Source organism: Osmia bicornis, chromosome 4 (genome assembly GCF_907164935.1).
Source record: "Osmia bicornis bicornis chromosome 4, iOsmBic2.1, whole genome shotgun sequence".
In the NCBI taxonomy this organism is placed as follows: Eukaryota; Metazoa; Arthropoda; class Insecta; order Hymenoptera; family Megachilidae; genus Osmia; species Osmia bicornis.
The window spans coordinates 3,739,170-3,765,377 of NC_060219.1; the positions used below are offsets into that span (position 1 = coordinate 3,739,170).

General features: G+C 39.9%; 1 protein-coding gene across 15 annotated transcripts in view; it reads right to left on the reverse strand.

Annotated features, from left to right (window-relative positions):
- The window catches only part of LOC114880711 (neurobeachin), a 154,524-nt gene that overhangs the window by 48,386 nt on the left and 79,930 nt on the right, over positions 1–26,208 (reverse strand). For 3 of the 15 annotated variants that reach the window (XM_046285411.1, XM_029197047.2, XM_046285409.1), the window contains exons 14-37: positions 25,303–25,555; positions 25,077–25,219; positions 24,811–25,001; positions 24,636–24,744; positions 24,475–24,556; positions 24,077–24,393; positions 23,794–24,015; positions 22,039–23,719; positions 21,773–21,938; positions 21,534–21,687; positions 21,238–21,417; positions 20,370–20,510; positions 20,086–20,193; positions 19,828–19,999; positions 16,855–17,226; positions 15,107–15,237; positions 13,365–13,475; positions 12,164–12,371; positions 11,727–12,074; positions 10,594–10,720; positions 10,367–10,475; positions 10,075–10,250; positions 9,723–9,997; positions 9,475–9,611 (exon numbers count right to left, since the gene is read on the reverse strand). In XM_046285411.1, coding sequence (XP_046141367.1) covers positions 9,475–9,611; positions 9,723–9,997; positions 10,075–10,250; positions 10,367–10,475; positions 10,594–10,720; positions 11,727–12,074; positions 12,164–12,371; positions 13,365–13,475; positions 15,107–15,237; positions 16,855–17,226; positions 19,828–19,999; positions 20,086–20,193; positions 20,370–20,510; positions 21,238–21,417; positions 21,534–21,687; positions 21,773–21,938; positions 22,039–23,719; positions 23,794–24,015; positions 24,077–24,393; positions 24,475–24,556; positions 24,636–24,744; positions 24,811–25,001; positions 25,077–25,219; positions 25,303–25,555 — 5,913 coding nt within the window. The remainder of the gene's footprint in view (positions 1–9,474; positions 9,612–9,722; positions 9,998–10,074; positions 10,251–10,366; positions 10,476–10,593; positions 10,721–11,726; positions 12,075–12,163; positions 12,372–13,364; positions 13,476–15,106; positions 15,238–16,854; positions 17,227–19,827; positions 20,000–20,085; positions 20,194–20,369; positions 20,511–21,237; positions 21,418–21,533; positions 21,688–21,772; positions 21,939–22,038; positions 23,720–23,793; positions 24,016–24,076; positions 24,394–24,474; positions 24,557–24,635; positions 24,745–24,810; positions 25,002–25,076; positions 25,220–25,302; positions 25,556–26,208) is intronic. The other 12 variants (XM_046285407.1, XM_046285416.1, XM_046285410.1 and 9 more) reach the window with 8 other exon arrangements.

Consider the following 26,208-nt stretch of genomic DNA (forward strand, 5'->3'; position numbering starts at 1 on the left):
ACTTTTCTTCGTGTATCATTCACGAGAAACACTGTTGGGGAAACGGTTGAATAAAAACAGCAGGCAATTACTTACTTGGAAAATGCTACACGTCTGAACATGAGTATTTACGGGAATACTGTGCTTTAAACATTTTGCTCTTTGAGAATCGCCGATGGATTTTCTAAAGCGAACCAACTCGCGCAATTTTTCTTCGGTGAAAGTTCATAGAAAATATCAAGATTATTAATAGAACATTACTCTTTCACTGAATCGAACAAGACTTCCGTTTCTTTGGCCGAGAAATCCATAATTTTCTCACACGATGAAAAGGTAAATAGACTTCAGGGAGAACGAAATTGAAAGGGCCTCCACCTACCATCGATTTCAGAGGCCAACTAACAACCGGATAATCGTTTCGCCGAGACATGGCTGGCTACCTCGAGTAACCGAGCTTCCCTGTAAAGCTTAACAAAACAACTTGAACCATCGGCTTACATGGTTTTGCACTAAACGGTTCCATTGCAAATCGCGCGCGTCTCAACATTGTTGATCATCCACTTTGTCGGTTAATTCGAACGTTACTTTATTTATTTATTTATTTTATTTACCAACAATAAAAAGTACTAATTCGAAAAATAAAACGATATTTCATATAATAATTGCAAATTTTATTTCTTTTTTTCTATCTATTTTATGTATGTACTCGTATCACCAGATAAATTGCTTCTAAATTACAACGATGTGTAAAGTGAATGCTGTAACTGGACAGAATAAGTGCCCCCATCAAGGATTTGTAAAAACAGCAGATAATCGGTGTAGTAATAAATGTTGCGGTTGATTTACCATAATCAACGTCATGCCACTTGCTTCTATTATACTGTCACAAGGATTTAACGTAATCGTGCCATTACGAAACGCGTGTCACCGTGTACAACTTCTTGCAGTCACGTTCTTCAAGCATATTGTGTACTAATTCATACTTTCACAAGTGCCTTTTTTCCCCCTGATTCCTTCGTACGGCCATTCTTTGAACAGATATATTTCCCTGAATAGGTGTTTCCAGGCAACCGCGTATCTTTACGCGAATCGTTGCACGCGATTCGCGACTCGATACTGGATTTAATCAAACGTTCGTAACGAATTCGAGTAATGCAACCACGTACGTACAGATAACAGTGACTCTATGGCACTCTAATTCAGCAAACAAGAAACTTCCGTTCTTATTGACGCAATTACGTTACAGTATGCAAACATAAGCGAATCCTAAAAAGAAGCGAAATTCGTACGATGACCTTAAATCACTCGTTCTCAGCGAATTTCTGATGGTCGTGCAGTCAAAAGTATGTATTCATTACAGAACCCCTAAGTGCCCATTTAAATAGCTATATTTCAGGACGTAGCCGTAAGGCCAACAACCTGTCAAGAGATCATACCCTTGTCAAAATAATCGCTAAATTATGGGATGCGTACAGTTTTAACTACCAGCTCGCTTCCCCCGGGTCACTAACATTCCCGTTTCCTGCCTATCCACTCGGCCCATCTCGTTTCTCCGATACCTGGCCGTCTTCCTTCGTTTCTGTGTCTTTCTTCCTCAACCTTACCTCGTATTCACCATCCCACCTTCCTTTTCTTCGTTCTATCTCGTTCGCCGCGTATACGTCTTCAACGTACGCCATCGTAGGCATCGTAGTTTCACGTGGGGGAACGAAAATCGCATGGGACAGCTGACGCGGCCGTTATCGAGCCCCGTATGATTAATGGGACAATAAAATTCACCTGAAAACACGGTAACCGGCCGCGACTTCGGTGTAATTGTTATTTTATTCCTATTTCTAGAATCTTGACGACGCAGGTTCGCGTATCGTGTAGCGCGTCGGTCATTAATTTTCATCAGAACCGAGACCGTGGCGACGTTGAAGCATCGGGATATCGTCGAATTTCGTTCTCCCTTCGCCCCCCTGTTTGGACCAGCTATGATAGATGACAGGTAAACGAAAATAGTCCCGAGGAAAGAGATTGGTGATCGAGGGTTCGCCAAGCGTATTTAACGAACCGCTACGAACGCATCGTAAACGCGAAAGGAACAGTTTGCCGTGGTATTTTTTTTTTTTTTTGATCGAGCAATTATGTCGTCGTGGAGTTTTTATACTTTCTTCAGGACGAATAATATTCGAAGGGGGAAATAAGATCAATCTTCCGCGGTTTGTTGCCGGTAAATTAGAGAAGATTACTCGTAAAGTCGATGAGCAATTGGGCTACAAAATGGTGTTCATTTTTCGGTACGCATACTTTGTTGTCTTTTAATTTCCTCGAGGTGAACGAACGACGATTCGATCACCGCGTCGAACGCGTGAAATTAAGATATTCGAAAATAAATAATTAACGCGATTCAAACTTCAGGATCGATAACACAACTACATTCGCGATTCCACGAAAACGCCACAGCTTTCTTGGCTGGTTCGTCCGGTTTCTTTCGAGGCCAGTGTCTTCGTCGGTTTTTTCTCGATTTCAATGGAGAATACGCGGGGGCGCTCGTGCGTACAGAAAATGATACCGATCGCATTATGCCCGGTTAACAACGATATACGAAACACGCGTTAACGCTATCCTCGATCGATCCGCGCGTTCATTAATATTAATCGATTCCCGTTGTCACGTAGCCGTTTCGCAACGCTTGGAAAGCGAGCGGTCCGCGAGCACCGTGTGTCCGCACGCAAGCATGATTAATGAGCATAAAAGGCGGGAAAGGTAGGCGCAGGTAGATTTTCCCTTATCTGCCGGCTAGTTTATTCGCCGTTTAGAGCGTCGCACGGCGACGTTTTGTTGATCGTTTTGCCGTCGTAACGAGCGGCGATCAGCGGGAATGCTCCTTAACGCCTTAACGGCCGCTTGCCCTTCGCGTAATAACGCGGATAAAAATAATTGCTCGTCACAGGCCTGCAGCATCAATTCCAGGGTTCTAAGGCCGTTTAACGGTTACAATATTACCCTTATTATTATGCAGCTGAAAAAGCGAATCGACTTTCTACACGGTGATTGCTCCATCTTTAGAGTACTTGTTTCTTAGCGTCGACTTGCTTTTAGAAACATGTTTCCACATTTTATATCGTATTTTCCTATTCGCGTTTTAAGGCGGATATTAAACATGTCAACGAAACGGAATGAAAAATATTCTTCGAATTTTATTGTGAAAAATAAAATGAAGCTCGATCGCGAATCCATATGGCACACGCAAGCAGCGATACGCGTTTGTAGCCGAGTCGGGATAATCACAGGGCTGTATGGAATAACGATGCTTATAGAAGGCAAGGGTGACGCGAAAATAGACAGGACGTTCGATCCGTGGCCCTGTTGAAAAGCGTATAAAGAAGCAGGGGGGACGGTGGGGTCCGAGGAGCATAATAAATATCGGGTAAGGAGGAGATGGAGCGCTACTTACGCCGTCAGCGATAATGATGGGGTGTGCGCGGGCTGTTTGCTTAGCGAGCAGATTAGTGAATGAATCCACAGGTGGGCGCCATCCGTCACACTCTGAATCGGATCCAGCCTGGTCGGCTCCGCCTATTCACCGGCTAGCATTCTTCAACACCAGGCTCGTCTCGAAAAAGGGGTAACCGGGCGCCCCGTGATAGAAAATCGCCACCACTCGTGGACCTGACTCAATCGACACGGCTAATTTTACCCGTTGTTCCCACGAAACTGGTCCACCTGCTTCACGCTAAAGCGTGAACGGATGAAAAGTGAACTGTTCCTCCGCTGCTCGAAGTTAAGTGGAACGAATCGCTTGGTCGTGACGTATACTTCTTGCCATACGTCAAAATTCTGGCACTGACAAGTTACCTTGAACCACGTGCTTCCACGTGGTAAGGTAACAACGTAACCGGTTTCACGGATCCTTACAGAAGAATATCGAATTTTCTCTCTGTTGGGTTCCATGTACGATGCTGATCTTTCTACACTTTTCATCTTTACGAAATCTTCGTATCAGCACGCAAATTGAACGACGATTAAACTGGGAGAGGGTGAAAGTAAATTGAATGCGTCACTGGATTCGCAACACATCCGCATCATCGAGCTCGTCCACTTTATTCAAAGAACGGCTACACCCACTATCTTTCCCACCTACCTGCAGCTGCTGACAGCACCGATGTGGCACGAGACAGTTGCCTATGATATCCATCATCGTTCCTTTAAATCGGTGGTCACGCCTATAACAGCCGACGAAGGATATCATAGTGACCAAACAATCGTCCACGACTGAAGACATCCGTCGTGGATGCTACTTCGGGTGTCAACGCCATCAACCGGACAACTTATTCTCAATCGTTCGGATAAATTACAAATCCCCTTAACCCTTTCGTTGCTAAAGATGATTATCATCATCTATCGCTTCTTGCATATTATAGTCGACGTTGCTCACTTGTCAATATTTCGTATTACAGTGCAATGACTTCTGAAACTTCAGTGTTGTTTAGAGCAGCAAGGGTTGGAGCATAAGGAGCGATCGACGAAAGGAATGTAAACAAGCGGAGATTTGTTGCACCTAAAGAGAATACAATCTATTTTCTACACGGTGAAGAAGAGCCTCGAGGTACCGATATGATGGAGTGCTAAGGAGATTGGCGGACCACCGGAGTAATGTCCGCACTAATAGCAGTGATTACCCTGCCTTGTTGAGAACGAATCCGCCCGCTCCTTCCAGACTGCCTGTTGTTCAGGCTCTGCCCTGTTTTGCCTCACGGTGCCCTGCCCACGAATTGATGGATGTTTACCAAACTAACTGCCTGCTATCCATGGCAGCCTGGCCTACGGGCATGAGCTACCACAACGTCGAATTCCGTCAAAATCTTTCGCCCGATCAACCCCTTTTCAACCGAGCATCGATGTACAAATTTTTAAACATAGCATTGATTCATAGAATAACCAGCCTTCAAAGTTAAATTAGTATATAATATAAATTAATTAACATGTTAACAGGGGTATCAAACTCGACCCGACAGGATGCAGAAACAATTTCGAAAGAAAAAAAAGGAAAAGAAAATAATCAACTTGAAAGTATCGTTCGTGATTTCAAGCAATTATAGTGCATGTACCAGGCTCGTTACCAACGGCGATGAATGGCAAAGCAGGTTATATTGAATTCAGGGAATAAGAGATTACGATCCAGCGTGCAACTGGCCAACGAGTACCTACGATTTATCGACGTGTGCCGTTGATCCAGAGATCGACAGATAACACGGGGAAACACTATCGGAACGAAATACGATTGCATTCTCAATGGCAATGTTTACGAGCTCGTGTATACGATTTTTCGAATCGGTTATAATTACGGTTGCATTATTGCCAACGTTACATTCGCGATATATCAAACGGCAAATTTCATGCATATGCATCGCCGTGGAAGGGCATAATCGCATAACATTAAATCGGTGCTCATTCACGGTTACTTTCCCGCCTTCTTGCCATTTCTCTTCGCTCTCTCCTCGGGGTGCGCACACGCCCCCTTTACCGATTATTCTTTCCTACGTCTGTATTTCGTTTGTCCATGAAACGCAACGAACTGCGCTGCACGCTAATTTGTTAATCAACCGTTGCGAAGTATTTTATTAGATGTAACGAGGTGAAATTGAATGAAAAGTAGCGCGAATGACGCATTGCTGTTCGAATAGAAGGAATGGCGTTACCGAAAGCGTTTCTATCACGCGTTTAAATCACCGCGAGTAGGTATCGTTACGAAAAGCAGCGATCAACCGTTCCGCAACTTGTCACTCTCGATAAGCCTGTTACGCCGTCAATGAATACGATATCTGGCTATCTTATTAATTAAAAAAAAAAAGCTCTGGACCAGAGCATTTTGCATATATCAATGAGTAAACGCAGGAACTGGTTAACGGACCACACCCGGTAATCACTAGTTATCTAAAATGATGAATGACGCAACGATCGCATTGAACTAACAATTAACCTTGCGCGGACAGACAGATCAGCGACTTTTTAAATTTATCAATTCAATGAAACATTTACATTACGTCATTATCGATAAGTTCTATACTTTTGATCGGTAGCGTGGGCTATATGCATTTTTAAAAATTTGTAAACAGGAAGAACTACGTGCAAAAATAAGATAGTTGATTTATTGGAAATAAAATTACCAACTGAAAGGATGTTCCGCGATTTTAACACGATATTCAGTGTTAATTGAGAAGAAAACCGGTGAGCCTGGAGTCTTTATCTCGAGCAAAAGTAAGCCTTAATATCCTCTCTATCCATAAATCGAAAATCTTTACTCGGTTATGATGTACGACCGTGTAACTGGTTGTCTGATAAACGATCCTACGTTTCACGATTTTTCGCGATATTGTACTCCCGTTAATGGCATCTTGCTCGCCAATGAGTATTCACCAACGTACGCCACAGACCACCTGTCCGATGGTTCTGTTCTCCCTCTTGCTTACTCTCCCCTCGATTAACCCTTTCGTCCTCCTCGTACCGCATAAGTATCCCGTGGGGATGCTCGCAGCGTGTGTCTGCGATAACTATAGCACGGACCTGGGAAGCTTTAGGCGCCAGCAGGTTTCCAGAAAAATTCGAATTGCTCGAGAGTCGCTCCAACCGTGAGTTTAATGTCCACTCTACGATCCATCCCTTGGAAATCCTTGAGCAATTATATTCGCGAAAAAAAAAGACTTTATCGCGTAGTTTGAAAAAGCATAGCTAAGAAAGAGATATTGGAAAGGTAGTCGAATGAATCTCGACTCTCCGTGCGTGTCTGAAAGTGCAGCAATTACCGAGCTGCCTGTTTTCACGAAACCCACGAATCGTGCAAACCGTGCAAACAAGCTGAAAAGATGTAATAATCGTGTACAAGTAGAGTTTGAAGAATCGCCCGGTGCATTTATGTACATTTTTCAAAGCTCTTAGAAACTGCAACTCCGTTTAACAGATTGAAACTCGATTTAGTTGCACGTTGCATAACACGCGAATCTTTAGTTAAACTGCAAACCGTCTTAACCCTGCGAACGTGTGTACCGTAGGTAGAATCGACTGGAGGGGTTAATTACTACTCTAAAATGCGACTCGACTGCGCAAAAGGACAAACAGAAATGGTAAGAGAATAAAAAATGAAAGCGTACGATTTCGGATGAATGGGAGTTTCGATTCGAGGCTGAGAGAAAGGAAGAGCGAACCGCAGATGCGAAACTCGAAGGAGCTCGGGGTGCAACGGTCCATTATTTGTTTTAGATATTAATGTTCCTCGTGGACGATCAATAATTTACCTCGGACGTAATCGCACGGTGTGCATCCTCTATCTCTAGCGCGGAACCCGTTGAAACAGAGAGGGACAGGCGCGGATGGAGGAGGACAGAGGTAGCCGAGAGAAAGGAGACCCGTGTAAACAATAAATCACGATAAATACGTTTGGTCTGAACCATTATAAGAGCTGCAAGGAGGGAGGAATCGACGCGATCGGCGAAGGGGAGGCCAGCCGAAGCTAGTGAACCAAGTGTTCACCGATATGCAGTCCTACCCTGGGGCCACTCCCGTTGCAACCTCTACCACGGCTACGTATTACGATCGCTTAAGTCTCCACTCGACTATCGAGTGATCCATCGCCTACGAATTCGACGAAACCTCCCGCCTACCCTCGGGACATCCTCGACTAATGAGCGTGTCTCGATCGTGAACAAGACTAGCCTCTCCTCTCTCTCATATTTCTACCTTTTCACTCTTCTTTCGTTTTGCTTCACTTTTTCTCTTTCTTTACTTCTATTTGAATATTCCAACTTACAGCATTGGCGTAAGTAAAAATTTATTTTTTGAGGCAGGCCAAGAGCTCTGATTTGATCAAAAAGAGCAAACATCTAACGTTGCTTAATTGTTATTTATAATTCAATGTATTAAGAATATTATTGTATATTTTCTGATAGAAAGTTAGTATATATTTCAAGAAGAGCTAGGTCTATCCTGGACTCTACCTTACGCCTATGACTCCCAGGTGTGCTCAGTTTCGGTTTAAAAAGGATTCCAATTAAAAGACCAAACAAGCTCGTGCTCCTATTCACGACCAGCTCGTCCGGCTGAGATATATCGGAGACGACAGGTGGACACGACGAAATCGTCGGGAATTCCTGACGACCCTGGAACCGGCGAGGTGACTTCGCTCCTCTTCGACTTTTCCGTGTTCGAAATCGAACGAAATAGTTAAATCAAATTGTGTTGCTCGAAATATATTTAAATGTCACTTTCCTCGTATTCGAAGAAACTAAATTGGATCATATTGGTTATTCAACATTCGAAATCTTCAGCTTCGAAACAGAATACGCAATTTCAATCCTCATTTTCCTTGGCGCTTGCTTATGAAATGCAAAGCTTTCCAGCCACTTCTATAAATACTTAAGAAGGAATTCGATCGACGAGATATACCATTCGTTAGCCATCAGTTGGCGAAGAACCGTATAAACAGAACTCCATGGAGTGGACGTGCAATAGTTACTAGATAGCTAGTTCGAGTGCATTCCTGAAGAGTGCTGTCTATTCACCTATGCCACCGACGTGTGCTCAGTACGTGGCAGCAACGATATGGAAAGATGAAGAGAAAGAGAGATAGAAAAGTGGGTAGGCAGATACCGGACCCCGCGGGGGGCTCATAATTGCCGACCCTGAAGATCGACCGACCCCATGGGGCCCTTCTCTGTTTGTTTTATTCCCTAGTTATACAAACGCGAGATCTACGACCGATATATGATAATCGGGCCCCTCTAGTCCTTTCAGCCTCCTCTCTCGCTCCTTATATCTCGCTCTCTTACTCTCCTTCATTCTATCTTTTTTTCTCTTTTTTTCCTTCAACGACCACCTTCGCGAAACGTGACTACATTATGGACGCTGATAGACAAGGACACGTCCGAACCAATTCGAACACCGGCCAACTTATGCGGGATCGGTATCGTGGAAGCTTTCGCCACGTCTCATCGCTTACGACTCGCATTTATTTAAACATCCCGTTGCAAGAATTATGATTGACCCCCAGACTAGATCGCTATTCTTTATCGATAATTATTTTTTCTTGTTCACGTAAAAAATAGGGAAACTAAAAAGGAACAGGTTCTATGTAAAAAACGTGTTCGAGCCTGGTCCTAGACTTCGACGAGGGACAGCGTTATCTGTGAGGACGACCGCTGACTATATTTCAAAGAGATAGCTTCGCGAATGCAACAAGTTGCTCCAAATGCATGTAATAGACGGTATCTTAACGCGGAGGTAACTGACACGGTGATTAATTATTAAGATTGCCTGTGACAAGTGATAAATGCAAGGCAAGGAAGTACAGTTGCGAAATGTGACGAATGTTGCTCGAATTCCTGATCACCTTTTTGCGGTTCGAAATGGTATATAAAAGGTATATAAAACGCGTTAGAATATTATTTATCAGAAGCTTCCCATTATATCACCGTTCAAGATCTCAATCGTATATTAACAGTTTCGTGTACTTACCTCACTGTCGATCTTCTTGAACTCCGGGTCATCCTCGTCTACCTCGAAGTACAGTTCCGTGGACGTGACGGAGATAATACCAGGAGCCACGATACCAGGAGCGATCAATTTCCCTTTCGTGGTGATGTTCACCGGGCCTGACGGAACACGATCTCGTTAAATCCTTAGATGCATGGCACCGGCGAAACGATTCGCTGGAAAGCCCCGTGCAAGATTGAAAGGAAACGAAATTAGAGGAAATATCCAACCTGTCAGGTCGCTGTCGAGGTCTCTGTCGTCCGACAACAGTTCGCTGTCGTCCATCAGATCCGCCGACTGCAATTGCTGCTGATGTGCACGCGAGGCTGCGAGATGCGCGTGAAACTCTTCACGCGCTTGCAGTATCGCATCCTCGGGTGCACCATGTTCGAGTGCCGCCTTCAGTGTAGCTTCGGGATGGCTCGAGCCTAGTGGATTGTGCACGAAACGCTTACGTCTACGTGCATCATCCTCCCAAGCATCTAGCTTCCAGTATTCGGCCAACCTGTGTTAGAAACGTACAAATCATTGTAGGGATTTCCAAGTGTACCAGCGTAACCCCAGAAATTTCTAATCGCTTACTTTGCAGCCATTGGATCCATGTAACCCCAAGCGCCATGTTTGTTGGACAGGATATTTCGGACTTTCTCCAGTAATCTGCTCGCGATTACATTGTCCCGTCTTCGAGCTGCGGTGATCAAATGATCGCACATTCGTTCCTCTTCCCGTCGGTCGAGCAACGTCTGAGCGCACTGCGACTGAGACAGGAATATCAACATGAGCAGCATTACTTTTAGTTACAACATCGTACGTCTAGTTCAATAAGGAAACACAAAGCTGTACGGAGTGAAAATAAGAATAGACGAACAGGTACCTCGAAGTCAGCGTGTTTCAATACATCGTCGGCTCGCATGCGATTCAGGATGAACTCGGCCTCGTTGGCCACTCTCACTATATGATCCTTCATCGCGTGTGACAGTAATCTGTGCATAACATAAACGTAAACTTTTACGATAGAGAACGAGAGACGTTCAGTTACGGTTTACTACACGAGGTTGTAACTCTGTCGTTCCAACGATGATCATAACGAGACCTTCTTACCTTCCCTCGTTAATGAGCTCGATGAAAGCGAGGCCCGCGTGTTTCTGCAACGAGTTCTGCCATTCTTGGGAACAGAGAAGCATCACTAATTCCACCACGGAGTTGCTGTTTTTGAAGGTGGTCAGACCTAGCAACGGGGGGAAAGAAAAACGAATCATTAAGAGACGATGGAACGGGAAGGTTGAGCAAAGCTAAACGAAGCTGTAAATGGTTTGAATTTTTTTATAAAATGCATCAGATTAGAAGGGTAGGGTAAGCAGTAATGGATCCAGAATTATTATTCATAATTATTCAAGAGTTATGAAATCTTGGATTAAGATTTAAAAATTACTTTTGCACATTTTCTCCTTCGCATGCAAGGTTTCTGGATCCGTCCCTGATGGTAAGAGAGAAATAGAATAGACATAGACGTTCGAGTGATTTATAAACGACGTTCAATGTATCGTTTCGAGCGTTGTTAAAAATAAAAGTGCATCGATGCGTGGTACGATCGTCATTCTCTACGTTCCACGAATATATAAAATCCTCGCGAAGTGCCGCGAACCGTGCGTCTCCCGTGAATACAAATGCTCGACACGACCATCCGGAATACGTCTTCCATCTTTCTAAGCGAAACCATAAAGTGACTAATTTGAATACATTCAGCGCGATGAACCGAAACGAATAAAAAAGAACGGAAGGTGCAGAAACGACAGAATGTTGTCAGAATAAATGTGACGAAGAATTTGCTGGATTTCTGGAAACGGTGTTGAAAAAAAAATTTTCAAGAATTTCCATATTCGTAATGGTTACACGAGTTTTGAATAATGCAGTAGGGATAAATTTTCTCACGCGTGTATTTATAAAAAAAGGTGCCATTAGTTAAACTAGACTTTTTAAAAAAGTACAAATTACTGGGGTATGATTAATTAGGGATTAAACTAAGGTAATTTAATTACACTTTTCTTTGGATTCAAATGGTCCTCTACTTAATATTCATGCTACTATTAAACCCATTAACCTTCCAACACCACCATTACATTCGAATCAATCTCTCCGACTATTTACGTCACAATTTTCAAACACATTTGTACCAATGTTAGAAAGCGTACATACATTGAATATGCAAGTTGATCGATCCACCAGTTACTTACGACCCCTACCTTTTCCCTCCATTAACAATTCCTGTCCATGAGAGCCGACCAGGGTTTTCGACAGGAACGGAGCGAAATCTACCATGATTTCTCTCAAAAGCGGGCACACAGAGCCGAGAGCCATTTCTAGCTTCTGTGTAAGGCATGCTTCGCGCGATGGCGTAGGAACCGGCAAATGATCGACCAAACCTTTGATCGGTAAATCATCGGGTCTCGGTGACGCGGAAGTCATCACCAGCCTATCCGGAACGCGAACTACAGAGATTTCTGCGGATGGTTTCTCACCACGTTCGGCGTTACCAAGCATCTCTTGCTCCAGAACGTTACCTTCGTTGTCTTGCATGTCACCTACGTATCAAATCAATATAAAATGTTAAACATCCATGATAAAAAAAAGAATACACGTTTTTTCTGGGATATAAGGAAAGAGTTTTTACCACGAGAATGAGTCATATTGTGAATATTTCGTGGATCTTCCCTTTGATTCGTCATCGGAATCGTGTCTCCATCTTCGTTGAGGTTCACATCGGTCCAAGCTTCCTCAGAAGAGTTATGTTTATTCTCATTATCAGTTGTAACCTCTGATGGGCTGGGATCAGCAGTAATATTGCTTCTATGCACCGTATCTTCACTGGAGTCGTTGCTCTAAGAGAAAGTAGAATTTAAGTTATGCAAATCAGAGTCACGATTATCGTGCTCGTAAACGCTTAAAAAATAATTAAACGTATAAACTCGTAGGAGTTTAGTAGGTTTTTTAAAAAAAGATTTAATAATCTCTTTTCTCCTTTGTAATCGTTAAGATCCATGTAAAGTTGATTCATGTGAAAGTGTATCAAAGTGTGTTCGATTAAGTTACTTTAAATCAAGGTAATCTGTACTACCGCTACATTGGCTACGATACTTAATACTGTCTCTAACGAAAGCCTAGCTTTCGTTCAACACACTAATCGTTAAGTTCTATAACAATCTTAGGAACGTTTTAATTGTAGGAATCAAACGGTATATACTCTGCGGTTAAATATCGCGTGCTATGCATTTACCTGACGTCATGCAATTAATCGTACACCACTAAAACGCAATCACCTAATACTTAGTAAACAAGGAATAGAAGCTTCGTAGATTCTCAAGTTACCACGGCGAACATGATATCGTAACAATTATACTGTTACATAAAAATATTTGAACAGCAATAAATTTAGCTTCTGATTGCAGGAACCAAGTACTTAACGATTTCGCATTACATGATTCAATTTTTGTTTCAGCTGCGAACATTTTGCTATTCCAATACTTTTATGTACCCATGTAAATTACGTTCATCAACCGTACGTAACGAAAATACAGCTACGTAGAAAAAATTTACGTGATTAAACACCGTAAATAAAAAACACGAATTGATTCCTTCTTTTAATGTGGTTTCCTATCTTCATTGAATACTCGTCGAATGGGCATTCCTACGTGCCGTCGTTGCGTCTTCTTGCTTTTCAATAAAAAAAATTGTTTAAAAAAGTATCGTTTGAAATCGAATTTCGAACGCTTCCAAAACGTGGACGATCGTCGAGAGATTATTTCATGAAGGTACAGAGAAAGGTGTCTCTTTAATTAACATCTTCCGTGTCCATACTGAAAGTGAAATTTTACCTGGATATTTCGTGGCAGTGGTTCGGTTCTTGTCGAAGAGCCAAGCGTTGGTTCTGACGAGGTGTAATCCTCGAGAATTGTCCGTGGCCGAGGTACACCACTGTGACCTCCCTTCAGAACCAGTAGTTAGTACGCATAGCAATGCAAGCAGAGGAAGTTAACGATGAGAAAAATTTAAATAGTAAAAGTATCGCATGCTTCAGAGAATTAAAGAATTGATCAATTACAAGATAGACCTACTATCGTCAAGTATAGAGAGATATGTACACGTACGAGTTAAGTTTAACCCCTTTGATTCGACACTTCTTAGGATGAACAGAAATAGTTCAATAAAAATATTTACATTTTTAAGCAACAACTGAATTCATAATAATTATTTAAATATTTGAGGAATGGTGCAGCCGGCTCAAAGGAGTTCTGCATCCTGAATTCTTTAACGTGAAGTAACAATTAAAAGGATAATGATAAAAAGAGATCAATTTTGATACTGAATGGGAAGAATTCCTCCACATTATTAATCTGTATATTTTTACACCTTTGTTAAAATGTATAATAACTTAAGGTACGCTTTGTACGACTAACGCTACCTAGTAGAGGACAGAGAAATGAAAGAAGAAGATTACTTTCTTTCGGGAAATAAGCGACTTTAGTTAATTATTTGAATAAGAGATGCAGAATAGACCCCCACCATTTTCGAATCACATTCGGTTATACCAACTTCGATTGGTAGCACTCTTATTGATAGAAATTAAACGTAAAAATACTTATTATTTTAAATAACGAACAAAATATTTCTACTCTTATTAAGCATTTTTCCATTTCGTTCCAAAGTCGATCACTTTCCACCTTCATCCTTTTCAATAAACTTCACGTGCGAGAATAAAACTTTATATATTACATTTTAAATATATAATTACTCTGATCTACGCAAGTGCAAAGGAACATATGTAGTTAAGTACCGTATTAATTAAACACTACATGCTGGATTAAATAGATACTGTTACATGATTAAATCAAAGTATTATACCGGGGTTGTCTAATCTATAAGACTACTTAAAATAAGAACTACATCTAAAGAGAACTTCCTTTTCAAACTAATCAATTTATTTCCATCGTTAAAGATCTACTTTTCGTTATTAAAGCTATCAGTACTCGGGATGCATGCAATTCTTAGTCGACGTATTAAAAGAAACATTTTAATAGAGAAACGTGGATGTTGGGTTTTAAAGTATCCACAAGAGAAGAATTGAAAAGTGATAGTTGAACAAACTTATATGCAAAGCGCATCGCGTAGGCAGAGTGTGCCGATTTCATTAGAATCGTGCGTGATAAATATGTGCAAAAGTTACGTAAAGGTATTATCGAAAATTTTTCAATATGTACATCGCAATATATGTATACCAAGATCATGATTTTTAAAAGGATCATCTCGTTATTTAAGAAACACAATTATGTTACTCGATAAAAAATAGCATGCAGTTTCAAAGAATCAAAAATCTTTACGAGTACCGATGTTTCGTTTATCGAAAACCTTTCAATGAAACTTTTACTATTATCCTCGTTTTATGGACAGTATCAAGAAGAGATTCGCAAGACCATTTTACCTGAGAATAATGCATCAATTAATCCCGATGTACGCACAGGTAGATCTTTTACGTTGCACGTTTCAATGAAGCACGATAAGAATTGAATCTTATCGAAGAGACAAGAAGACGAAGGGAAATGATTGATTGGTCACTTACCTTTGTCGAAGGAGGACCGGAGGATGTGACGTCGTGATCTGCCAGGATCGATGAATTATTCTCGTCGACGATTATAACTTCATATTCACCGTCGTCCTGAGAACCAGCCTGGCTCATAATACCTCCGCTTCCTGAGAACATAATTGAAAAACGTGACAATGTATTCTAATTACATGTAGAGAAACATTCTCTTGCTAAGCAGGCTGACATGAACGACGATGCGATCGACGATTTAAAGATTTCAGAATCTAACAAGTTTCTGAAATTTAAGATTAAACGCAGAAGCTATATTTTAATATCTCATTTTTGCTTTTATTTCATTTTATTTCGATGTTAAGTTAAGATAATACGTCGATCGCATTATGTAGGAAAGGAGATGCATTGTAGTGCAGGAACTCAAAACGGAAAGGAACAAACGAAGCATAATAGGAATTTAATTAAAGCATTCAAAAATGTTTATTCGAAGTTCGAGGAAACAATTGTTAACCATTTTAGTTAAAATTATGCATTTTCTTCTATTTTGATAATCAAACTTGCGTTTCCTTTCTCTTCAAACAATCTTGTAAAATAAACGTAAGAAAATTATAACAAACTTCTCGAATGCAACAAAGTGGCAAACTTTGGAAGAACCAGAGCTTTGATCAAAGCTTCATTAATTAATTCTCTTATAGCGCTTCATCGTTTTACTTTCAACAAGTTCATACAGCAATGTTAAGGTTTCGTATAGCAAAATAATGCGCGTTATCGCTTAACAATAATTTCTTTATTTTCAAGAATGAAAGAAATCCTGTTAACGAAGTTTGCGTAGTTGGGTTACAATTTTGAACAGACATGCAGACTAGCTGGTTTATTTGCAAGTTGTATGCAAGTTGTGCATATCTTTCATTCGCGATTCATGTGCGCTAAGCTTTCGAAAAACGCTCGGTATATCTAATGAAAAAATATAGCAAAAACGTATTGCAATAAGTTTTTTAAACAACACTTTTAAAGAACAAAATGGTTCTTCAATCTCATCTTCCTCTTTCGCAAGCAATTAACATAATCATAACCAAACGTTCATGTAAGTTTCAATAAATTTATAACAGGAACAAAAGAAAATTACAACGTAGGAACAAATAATTCTATCAAAAATCCAGTGAAAAGAAGAAAGAACTCCACTTCTGCCGAATAAAAAATCATAACGATGCTAGTGTGTATATGTGCGTGCACGTGTAAGTGTATGTATATGTGTATACAGATCATACAACGAGGTGATTGAATTTCTTTAAGGCCCTTGGTGAACGAGAGCATGCAGACAAAAATATTAACGGGTCAAGACCGCGGAAACTGAAGAAGAATAAGGAAGTCAAAAAAAAGATGGTGTTGATAGTTCGCTTGCGACCGAGTTAAGGCGGGATTTTCTATAAACGCATAAATCTACTCTTTCAGCTAGAAAACTGAAAAAAATGGTAGATCTACTTTACTATTCAAAACCTATTTTTTCAGTGGACCTATTCATCTTTATACAAGACATCTAGCTTTCTCTAGGTTCTCTTAAAATCAAAAGCAAATTCTAGGAGGCTCCTCTCTACCCTTACCCTTAATCAAAGGAAAACTTACGTTAAACCCCGGGTAAATTTTCTCTGTAATCGTAACCTTATAGGAAATCCCACTTTTAAACGACAGATAAAAATCGAGCAGGCGAAAGAAATAAAAAAGAAAAGAAGTCGAGCATTCCGTGGAACACAACGTTCGGGCAATCGAGTTACCTTGCAGACCAACACCGGAGTTTCTATGACAGAGATTTCGGGGCTGATCGATATGCTTTTGAAGCGTATGATGGTGATTGTTGTTATTGTGATGATGGTAATGATGATGACGATGATAGTTATGGTTATTCGGATGATGGTTGTAATGATTACTGTGGTGATTCGGGAGATAATAGTTGGAGGGGGGCTGGCGATTAGAGTGCCTGGCAGCCGGTAGCGGGTGCTGGTGGTGGTGCTGGTTCATATGGTGGTTGGCATTGGCATTGGCATTCGCATTGGCGTTAGGGTGAGATCCCGGGAGGAACTGTGGGTACACGTGGTGTGACCACTGTGGAAACAGGGGCCGCCCTCCTCCACCACCATTCCCATCTGCTGAGGAACCACATTTACCACGTTACCACGATTCTCGACCATAAACCCCTTCTTTCTATCGTGCCTCTTTTTATTCTTTCTATCATGTGTCTGATCGTGTGTCAGCTTAAACTTCTTACTGGGTTTCACTCTAACCGCTACGTAAGCATTTACTCAAGCTGTTAGACTACTGTGGTAGTAGATCATAAAATCAAAATTCGGAAATAAAGATACTTTTTTGCTTTAGAGAGATTACACCTAAACCGAGGGTTCATAAGGCTGGATATAAAAAAATAAGAATTATACTAAATGAAATAGACTACGATTAAGAACTCTAGCATTAAATAAATTTTTACGATTTTACAGTTATAGGAAATATTTCTGTTGAAAATATTCAACTCGAGACATTAGACTTAATTTGGGTCATTATATGTTAAATGTAATGCTGATGATGATGTTGATGGTAATATATGCTGTATGTTATTATTGAAAATTTGTATTGAAATATAATTATTTCTTAGCTGAATTATTCAGTCTGAATTGTTAAATATGAAATGTCCGATTTTCTTCAGCTTCTTAACTTTACCGATTTGTTTCAAGCGATTTAATATTGTTGGAATACTAACGTCAAACCTTGCTAATTCACGCGTAGTTTGAAATGTATCCGCCTCCACTGCAGTTTTCAGCTCATCGTTATCCATCTTGCTCTCAGGTCGCCCACGTGGTCCATTTTGAAAATCAAAATCGCCAGATCGGAATTTCTCAAACCATCGACGTACTGTACGTTCATTAACCACATCGTTGGCAATCGCTTTGTTGATATTTCGAGGTGTTTGCGCTGCATTAGTTTCACAACGGAATTTATATTCGAAAATAACGCGAATTTTTTACTTAACTATGGTTTACAGAATTTAATCTGCAAAAGGCAGTTTGACAGATAATCACAAACCGAAACGTGCACCTGAAAGACTAAAGACATCAGGTGTCGAACTTGGTACTTTAGGTAATCGGACATTTCATATTTAATGACCTAATACTTATTTTTGGAGACAAGAACGAAGGCTATTTTTTATTTGAAAGTCCATTTTAATAAATAAATGGAATATTAATATGGAATTTTTTCTGACGCTCGTAGTACTTTTTGAAACAGAAATCAGTTCGCGCCTCTTGCTATGGCGGTGCCATTGGAGTATGGAGTAATAGTTTAACGTTTCTGTTTGCAAAGTCATACTTATTAACAATCTTTTGTGTTTGTATCAATTGTTTAGTGAAGTATTTTATTTTGTACAAAATTTTTCAAGTGAAAGTGTAAGTTTCCTTGAAAATTCATCTGCATCAGGTGCCAAATAACTACTTGTTAAGGTAAGAAGAAAAATTGACCTTGCTTGAGAAATTTACTATAAGAATAAACATTATTTTAATTTTAAAACTATTGCTAAATAGAGTGAAACTCAGTAATGATGAGAGAATATTGAATTTCTACTAGAAACAGCTATAATTATTCTGTTGTTTGATAGAAAAGTGTAATATTGAATTTTGGAGCATCACACAGTTGAAAGACAATACACATTGTTATATTTAAAACATTTACATAATTAATGTAGGTTATCTTCAATTCTCTTGTAATAAATTTTTTTCAATTCATTTTTCATAATTCAATTCTATATGTTATAATTAAAAATAACAGTGATATGAAAAAATATGTTTGAACTCAACAAAAAGTGCTGATACATTCAACAAACATCAAAACTCTCACTGTCAGATACATATAACAATAGTTCATACAGTGCAATTGATCATGCTCTCTATTTAGTGTGGTGTGCTGCTTTTGATTTGTTGCTACACAGTTAAAGTGCACGGTGTTCCATAGTGGCTACATATTTGTGTACACATTTATATCATATGTAACATTTTTATTTGATTCAGTTTTTTAATTATTTTTTAATTATTATATCAGTTCATGAATTTTACAACTTCGTTTACAGTAATAAATATCATCAATAAATGTAGCAAAAAACTTTTCTCTTGTGTATCTAATTATGTGTTGTATTTTAAGTTATTCGTAGTTAATAATTTACTGTATCAGAGGAGTTTAATTCTTTATTATATCAGAAATGTATAAACGTCATGAAAAGCATGCTAATTCATTTATAATCATGCTCACAGTATTGTGTTACGCTCAAAATACAGAGAAATGTAATGTTGTTATTTAATCTGTTTTAACACAGCAATGCATATCTGACACGTAAGAGTTTTGAAGTAACAGCTGAATATTATTAGTGTTAATCATTTTTTGTTAAACACTCTTTTGTGTAAAATTTGTTAGAGTTAACACATATATATGTTTCAAATCAAACATGCATATATTAACATCAATTTCAATAGTCTTAGTGTATTTTGTTAACATTTGTTTTGATTCCTGCAAATGATAACTATTATTACTCTTGTAATTTATCATTCCTAGATTGCTTAATTTGATATGAAATCTGACCATCAATGCTCCTGAATAATTTCCTACTATTTCATTATGTATTAATTTCTCAGATTTTCAAAGAGAATTCTATGTTATGTGTGATTTTATCGCAACAAATTATTCTATATACAATGATATATATATCTTACCTGAGGGGCTACCTGGTCTTAGACCAGCACCGTTAGTTTGTACTGTTTGAACTGGACTTGGTGGACGTTGTGATATCGGTGGTTCCAGAATATCACGATATTTTGATACCATTAGTACAGAGATGAAGTAAACTATAGCGAGGGACAGAAACTGGGCCTGCTTGGTTTCTTCCTAAAACGAGAATCAGACATGCTTATTACCTATCCATGTACAACCGTATATTTCTTTAATTCATTAACTAATTCCAATATACTTACAACATCTCTGTATATCACAGCTCTTAAACGATTCACATCCATATCTTGCAGCAATTTTTCGGGGTCTTTTACAGGACTTAATTGATGAGCCAGATTATCCACTATGTTCTAAAAAAACAGAAACTTATATTTATTTTACCGCGAACAACTAATATCGATAGCCACTGAGAATACTATTTTCTATATGACATGGCTTTGGGTACACAATGCGTGTAATTTATTCAGCATCGATGACAGTAAATACATTTGTCTATATAAATTAAGTTCGATCAGATGAAACATACCTTGGGTGATGTTTGAGCTCCTCGTATGAGAGACTGTATGTGCTGTGATTTATTACTAGTACCAATCTGCCGACCTAACATGCTGTACGGTCTGCCACGTTCTTTACACTCTAAGCAGTTTCTAACGGCACATGTACAGACCTATAGAAGCATTTCATCAGATGAATATAACAAAAAAACATTGTGTAAACGTACATGTTGAAGTTCTATGTCGTACATATAGAGAAACTAAAAATATTACAACTATTTAACACACTGCCGAATTAAAATCTATTTCTATTGATAAGAGTATGTTTCTGGACTACCATAGTGTCAGGATGTTTGGGAGAATTGTAATAATGATTTTACTCTCTCTGTTTAAAGCGTGTGATTTTCATTGAATTAGATAAGTTTACCCTCGATAGGAATTAAATTAAATGATGTTTTATGAATTTCAGAGGTTTGTTTTATGTGGTATTTTACTAATGAAACACATCAATATATACACACATGTAAAACAGTTTACATGAAACACACTATATGATTTTTCTATGATAAACCTAGTTCAGATAAATCTTGTCTTTCATGCAAAAGATAACAGAGATAACGAAAACATACATGCTGAAAGACAAGATCAATCCATCAGTGCTGTTTGGGTAATTAGTAATAGATTTCATTTATCGTAAAGTGCATCAGCATAATGAATCTAATTAGTATGCATCTTCTTTCGATCTATGAATATTCTTGGATCTTTCAATGAATTTTATCAGCTATATCGCAAAAATTATAAAGATTGAGTATTAGAGAGCTGGAATCGTGTTATGTGGTAATCATAGTGTATCTGTCTTGAAAAAGAAAATTAAAATACTACGTGGACGATAATACAAACCAGTCGTAAACACTGCCTTAGAATACCGCCACTAGACATATTCTTCTCAGCCTCCAGTTCACCGAAATTTAAAGAGCTGGCGAAGATAAGTACATCAGCCATGTTGACTAGTCTTTGCAGAAAAGAAACTGCTACTTCAATTGGCATCCCCTGAGTTGGTTCAATTACATCCAATTCGCTCTATGAATATCCAAGCACGAATTAAAAAAAGGATTCCGTGAAAATGAACTTTCACCCGGATATGCTGTTCTATCTGATAATTAAAAATAAGAAACTCGGAGAAAAGTTATACGTACATTCGGCGAGGTAGCCGATGCTAGAAGCGGTAATAATCCTCCGCAGGCAATTATAAGATTGTCAGCCAGTTGGGAAATTAGATGAACGGTATTAACAACAAAAATCGCGTTTTCACTGCTGTTTACAAAGTCCAACACTGATTTCGTTGAATGGCTAAAACACAGATCATATAAACATTTTCAATCTCTTCAGACAATTGTTTAGATAAATTCTATTTAATGGAATGTTATTTGCATACCTTCTCCAGACTTGAATATCCGTTTCTAACGAGAAAAGAACATCCGAGAGTAATCTCTGATGTATGTAAGACCATTTGAATTCTGGTATTCTGAAAGGAGGTCGAGTCGGTCCTGGACTAAACATTGGTCTCGTAGAAGGATTACCTTGTTTTGATCGTTTTGTTTCTAAAACAATAATAATCGTAAATATTCGGGATACATATAGGAAGTACGTATACTTTTGGAATAGCCATTGGTACCATTTGAAAAATTTTCAAGTTCTTACCGAAATGATTGGGATCCACTTGCGTGGAAGTTGAGGCACTCCTTGGTCGTTTCTGGGGTGACGATGTTTTTCGCAAGGGTACAGGTAAAGAAGGAGGTTCGTTATTGTTACTGTTAACATTATCTTCGTTGGCTGTCTCGGTAGGTACAGCCGGTAAACTGGATCTGCGATGGGTATCTACGTGATCTGGAGTCAAGTCATTCAACAACGAATTATCCCTGGTAACCACTGTAGAACTAACGATTTGAGGCACACCGTCGGGCATATTTGTATTAGCATCACAGACCGTAGATATTGTTGGAATTTGCTGTTTAGGATTTGGCACTTGCGTCACATTATCTACAGAACTTTGAACATCGCTATTACTACAAACACTATCTGTTACCTCTACCTCGGTCTCAGTTCTCACCGGAATGTCTGACTGATTATCACTTACGTTAGTAGAAATAGTGGACGGCTCCCTTGAATGTTTCTCAATTACCTTCTCATCGTTATCATTAATAACAGCACTTTCGTCCTCTGTCACAGAGTCCACCGCGCATTTCTCACTACTTAACTCACTACTCGCTACTACTGATTCCACTTTCTTCTCTTCTACATCTACCTTCTCCTCACATGTTTCCGTATTTTCTATTACGCTAGTTGAGCAATTGGGATTCTTTACGGTTTCATCGCTATCATTTTCCTTATTCTCATCCTTCACTGTCGTACTCTTTGCGTCTTCGGCATCTTCAACCATATTGTCTTCGATCTTCTCCGTTTCCAATACCTTGGACTTCATTTCGCTCAAGTTGTCTTGGTTCTCCGTTGGTGTTAAGTACGCTTCTGAGGTGTCGCTGTCGATTATTTCCCGATCGTTCTCCAATTGCAGTTTCTCGATATCTTTGATGATCAACGGTTCCGGTATTTCGCCAGGGGATGCGCTCGGTATATTCTCCGAATCAACCGATTCCGTTGAAGCGACAACGTCTGTTGAGCTTTCATCAGCTGCTGCAGTTTTCTCAGAGTCTACTTCCGTATTAGAGGGAACGTCGTCATTGAGAGGAACGTCGTCTGCTGCTTCAGACTTTTCTTTGCTCGTCTCTTCGTCCTTCGTTTCGGTAGAAGAAGCTTCGGTGTCTTCCTTTGCTTGTGCAGTGTCAGAAGTGTTATCAGCCGCGTTTGCGTTCTCTTTAGGCGTTGATTTCTCCTCTGGCACAGCATCTTCCTGTTCAGCCTGTACATTTTCTTCCGTCTGCTTAGCAGAAGCCGATTCAGACACGGTGTCTTCCTCTTTCTGTTCTGATGGCTCCTCGTCCTTCTTCAACACCTCCTGTACCGTCATCGAGTCCGGGCTGGAACTATCGATTTTCTGCACCTCGCTGTAGAAATCGCTGGAACTCTCGATCGATATCGCTTCGCTGGTCTCCTGCGTAGTCGGCACGGAAGCTGCTTCGCTGTTAGCTTCTTCGAGGATCGTTGGTGTGTCCGTGTGAACTTCGCGCGCAGTGGTCGGTGTTTCCGGTTTGTCGCTCAGTCTGGAGTCCAGGGATATCGCTTCGCTCGATTGCGGGGTGTCCAGCGTTTCGCTGTTCGATTTCGCGATCGCTGGACTACCGTCGCTCTCGGTGTTGTCTATCGAGTTCAAGTCACAGCTGCACGATTCTTCCAGTCGATCGTTTCCCTCGGATGCCTCGAATTCCTATGGGTGAGATCGATATTCGAGTTCTCAAAGTATACTGAATCTACTTAAGGAGTTATAATTTGATATCGAACCTTGTAGTTCCTCTCTACGTGTTGTGCGTCGTGGTTCTGTTGATTGCCCCACGGCGATGGTTTGTTATACCCATTATTCCCCGAATGCTGCTGATCCCAACCAGAGATAGTACTGATCGGCCTCTGTTGTCTTAACTCGGGATCCGTGATGTTATCTGATCGTTGTCTCTCGTAATGCTCATACATCTGGGCGAACTGGAGCTTGAATTCTTCGTAGGATACCTGAACAGTCGGGACTCGACGCGTTAACACAGGATATCTTATATGGTAAATATATATTTACCTTGGAATGGACGATTGCCAAAGTGTCCACCCACACGCGCCACCCACCGTACTCGTGTTTAATAGCGTGATGCAGAAGCATTCGAAACAACGAGTACACCATGTCCGAAATCTTCTGTTCCTCCGTGTTCTTTGGATGAATGTAGGCCATTGCGATCAGCCACTCTTGCCACACAGACATCTGTAGAACGGTTCGTCGATTTTCGCGATTGTTGTTGCATAATAGTGTCATGTCCGAGAGGAACAACTTCTTCACCTCCAACAGTTGTTCCGTTTGCTTTGATTGTCGAATCAGCGTCGCTACTACTTTAAGTATCACTGAAAATATAAATGTGATAAATATTACCATCTCGCATGGAAAGATTTTTTAAATGAAAAATCATTTATTTGACGACTTACTTGGATTTTCCAGACGATAATGAGATTCTGGCTCGGGGTGTCTGACGTAGAGGATCTGTTGACTAATGTGTTCCGTCATGATCTGAAAATCAAACGAACACATGGATGTTATTGAAGTGAATCGAATATAAAATGATTTACCGACGGATTAATTAGGGTACCTCGTATAAAACGTTGTACGTCGGTAACGACAGTGTCTCTTCGTTCAGCAACAACCTTTCGGCAAGTAACGTGTACAGATTATGAGGACTCATGACGTCGTATTTTCGTCTGTAATTGAAACAGTCTTGTAGCACGTATAAATTGTCAATTAATTTATACGGTTTGTTCACGTACTTGTGCGTGCTACGGCTCAAGAAGAATCCCAACAACTTCAATGCCTGTAGACGTATCAATTGACTTTCTGCAGCAAGCAATTTAAAGATTGTTCTGACGCCTTGTTTCGCGTCGAAAGCAGGCACCATCGACGATGGGTGTTCAGACATTAACGATATAAGCATTTGCAGAACGTCGTGCAAATTTTCATCCTATAGAAAGAAACGAAACGTCAAAGTATCATTCATGATTAACTGTAACAATTTCGAGGGAGGAATGAAATTTACCTCGTGTATCGTCGTCAGGTAATTAAGAATACTCTGCAACTCGTCATCCTTCACTCCGTTCCCGATCATGATCAGTTGTTTCAGAAATAACAAAATATAAGAACGTATTGTCAAGATATCCTTCTGCTGTGGTCGTGGTCCGTCTGCAAATAACAATGCAAAATTCTTGTTAAAACGATCGAACTTTAACGCGTTAGATCCTTTTGACAAATTTCGAGATACTCACCGAGTCCTTTTGGAGTGATACCACTCTTGGCTCGTGGATTGGCAACCCAATAGTAGTATTTAAGCGTGTGTACCGTTTGTAATACTGTGGAGACTCTTCTTACGTTAGAATATATTTGCGTGTCACTGAGGAACTCTGTGGCCAAGTACGAATATAGTCGGGTTTGCACCGGGGCCGGCGTATATATCCACAGAGCAGGATTAAAAAGCACGTGATCCAATAGCTGCCATGTTAGGAATGAAAAGTAAAACAACTACATCACCATGGATCTGCCTGTTCTTCGGACACACCAATCTAGCCGACTTTTATGAATTCCTACGTCTGTCAACCTGTATCCTGTTCGGTTGTCTTTTTTTTTCTCTCTCCATCGATGGAGAACTTATACTCCAGAGAAATAAAAATATCGTACCGATTGTTGTAGCTTTTTATCGATACAAACGATGCATTTGTCGAGATCTTCGAGTGGGAGCTTTGATATTCGTAATTGTGCAAGGATACCGGTATAAAAAAACGTAAACGTAGGGTAATTCAAAGTATATACCAATAAATCCATCGTAATTATTGATGACAAATATCGGAAAGAAAAGTGGATTGAGGAGAACAGAGTGACACTTTATGTCGAACACTCATGCACCGAAATTAGCTTCGAAGGCAATATTGAGACAAAAGATGCGGGTAGGTAAGCGTGTTTCTTGGATCCTTTGATTATCTGGACGATTTTACCTTTTCTTCTGTATTTTTTATTGTATTAACATATGCAACGATTGCATGTGCTAATTTAATTACTTTAGTACTTTCTATTAAATATGAAAAAATAACAAAAAATTGAGGATCATTTTTAGAAAGCTTACCTATCCATATCCTTCAAAAATTTACACAGAGATCGTAGGATCAATAAACGTGGAA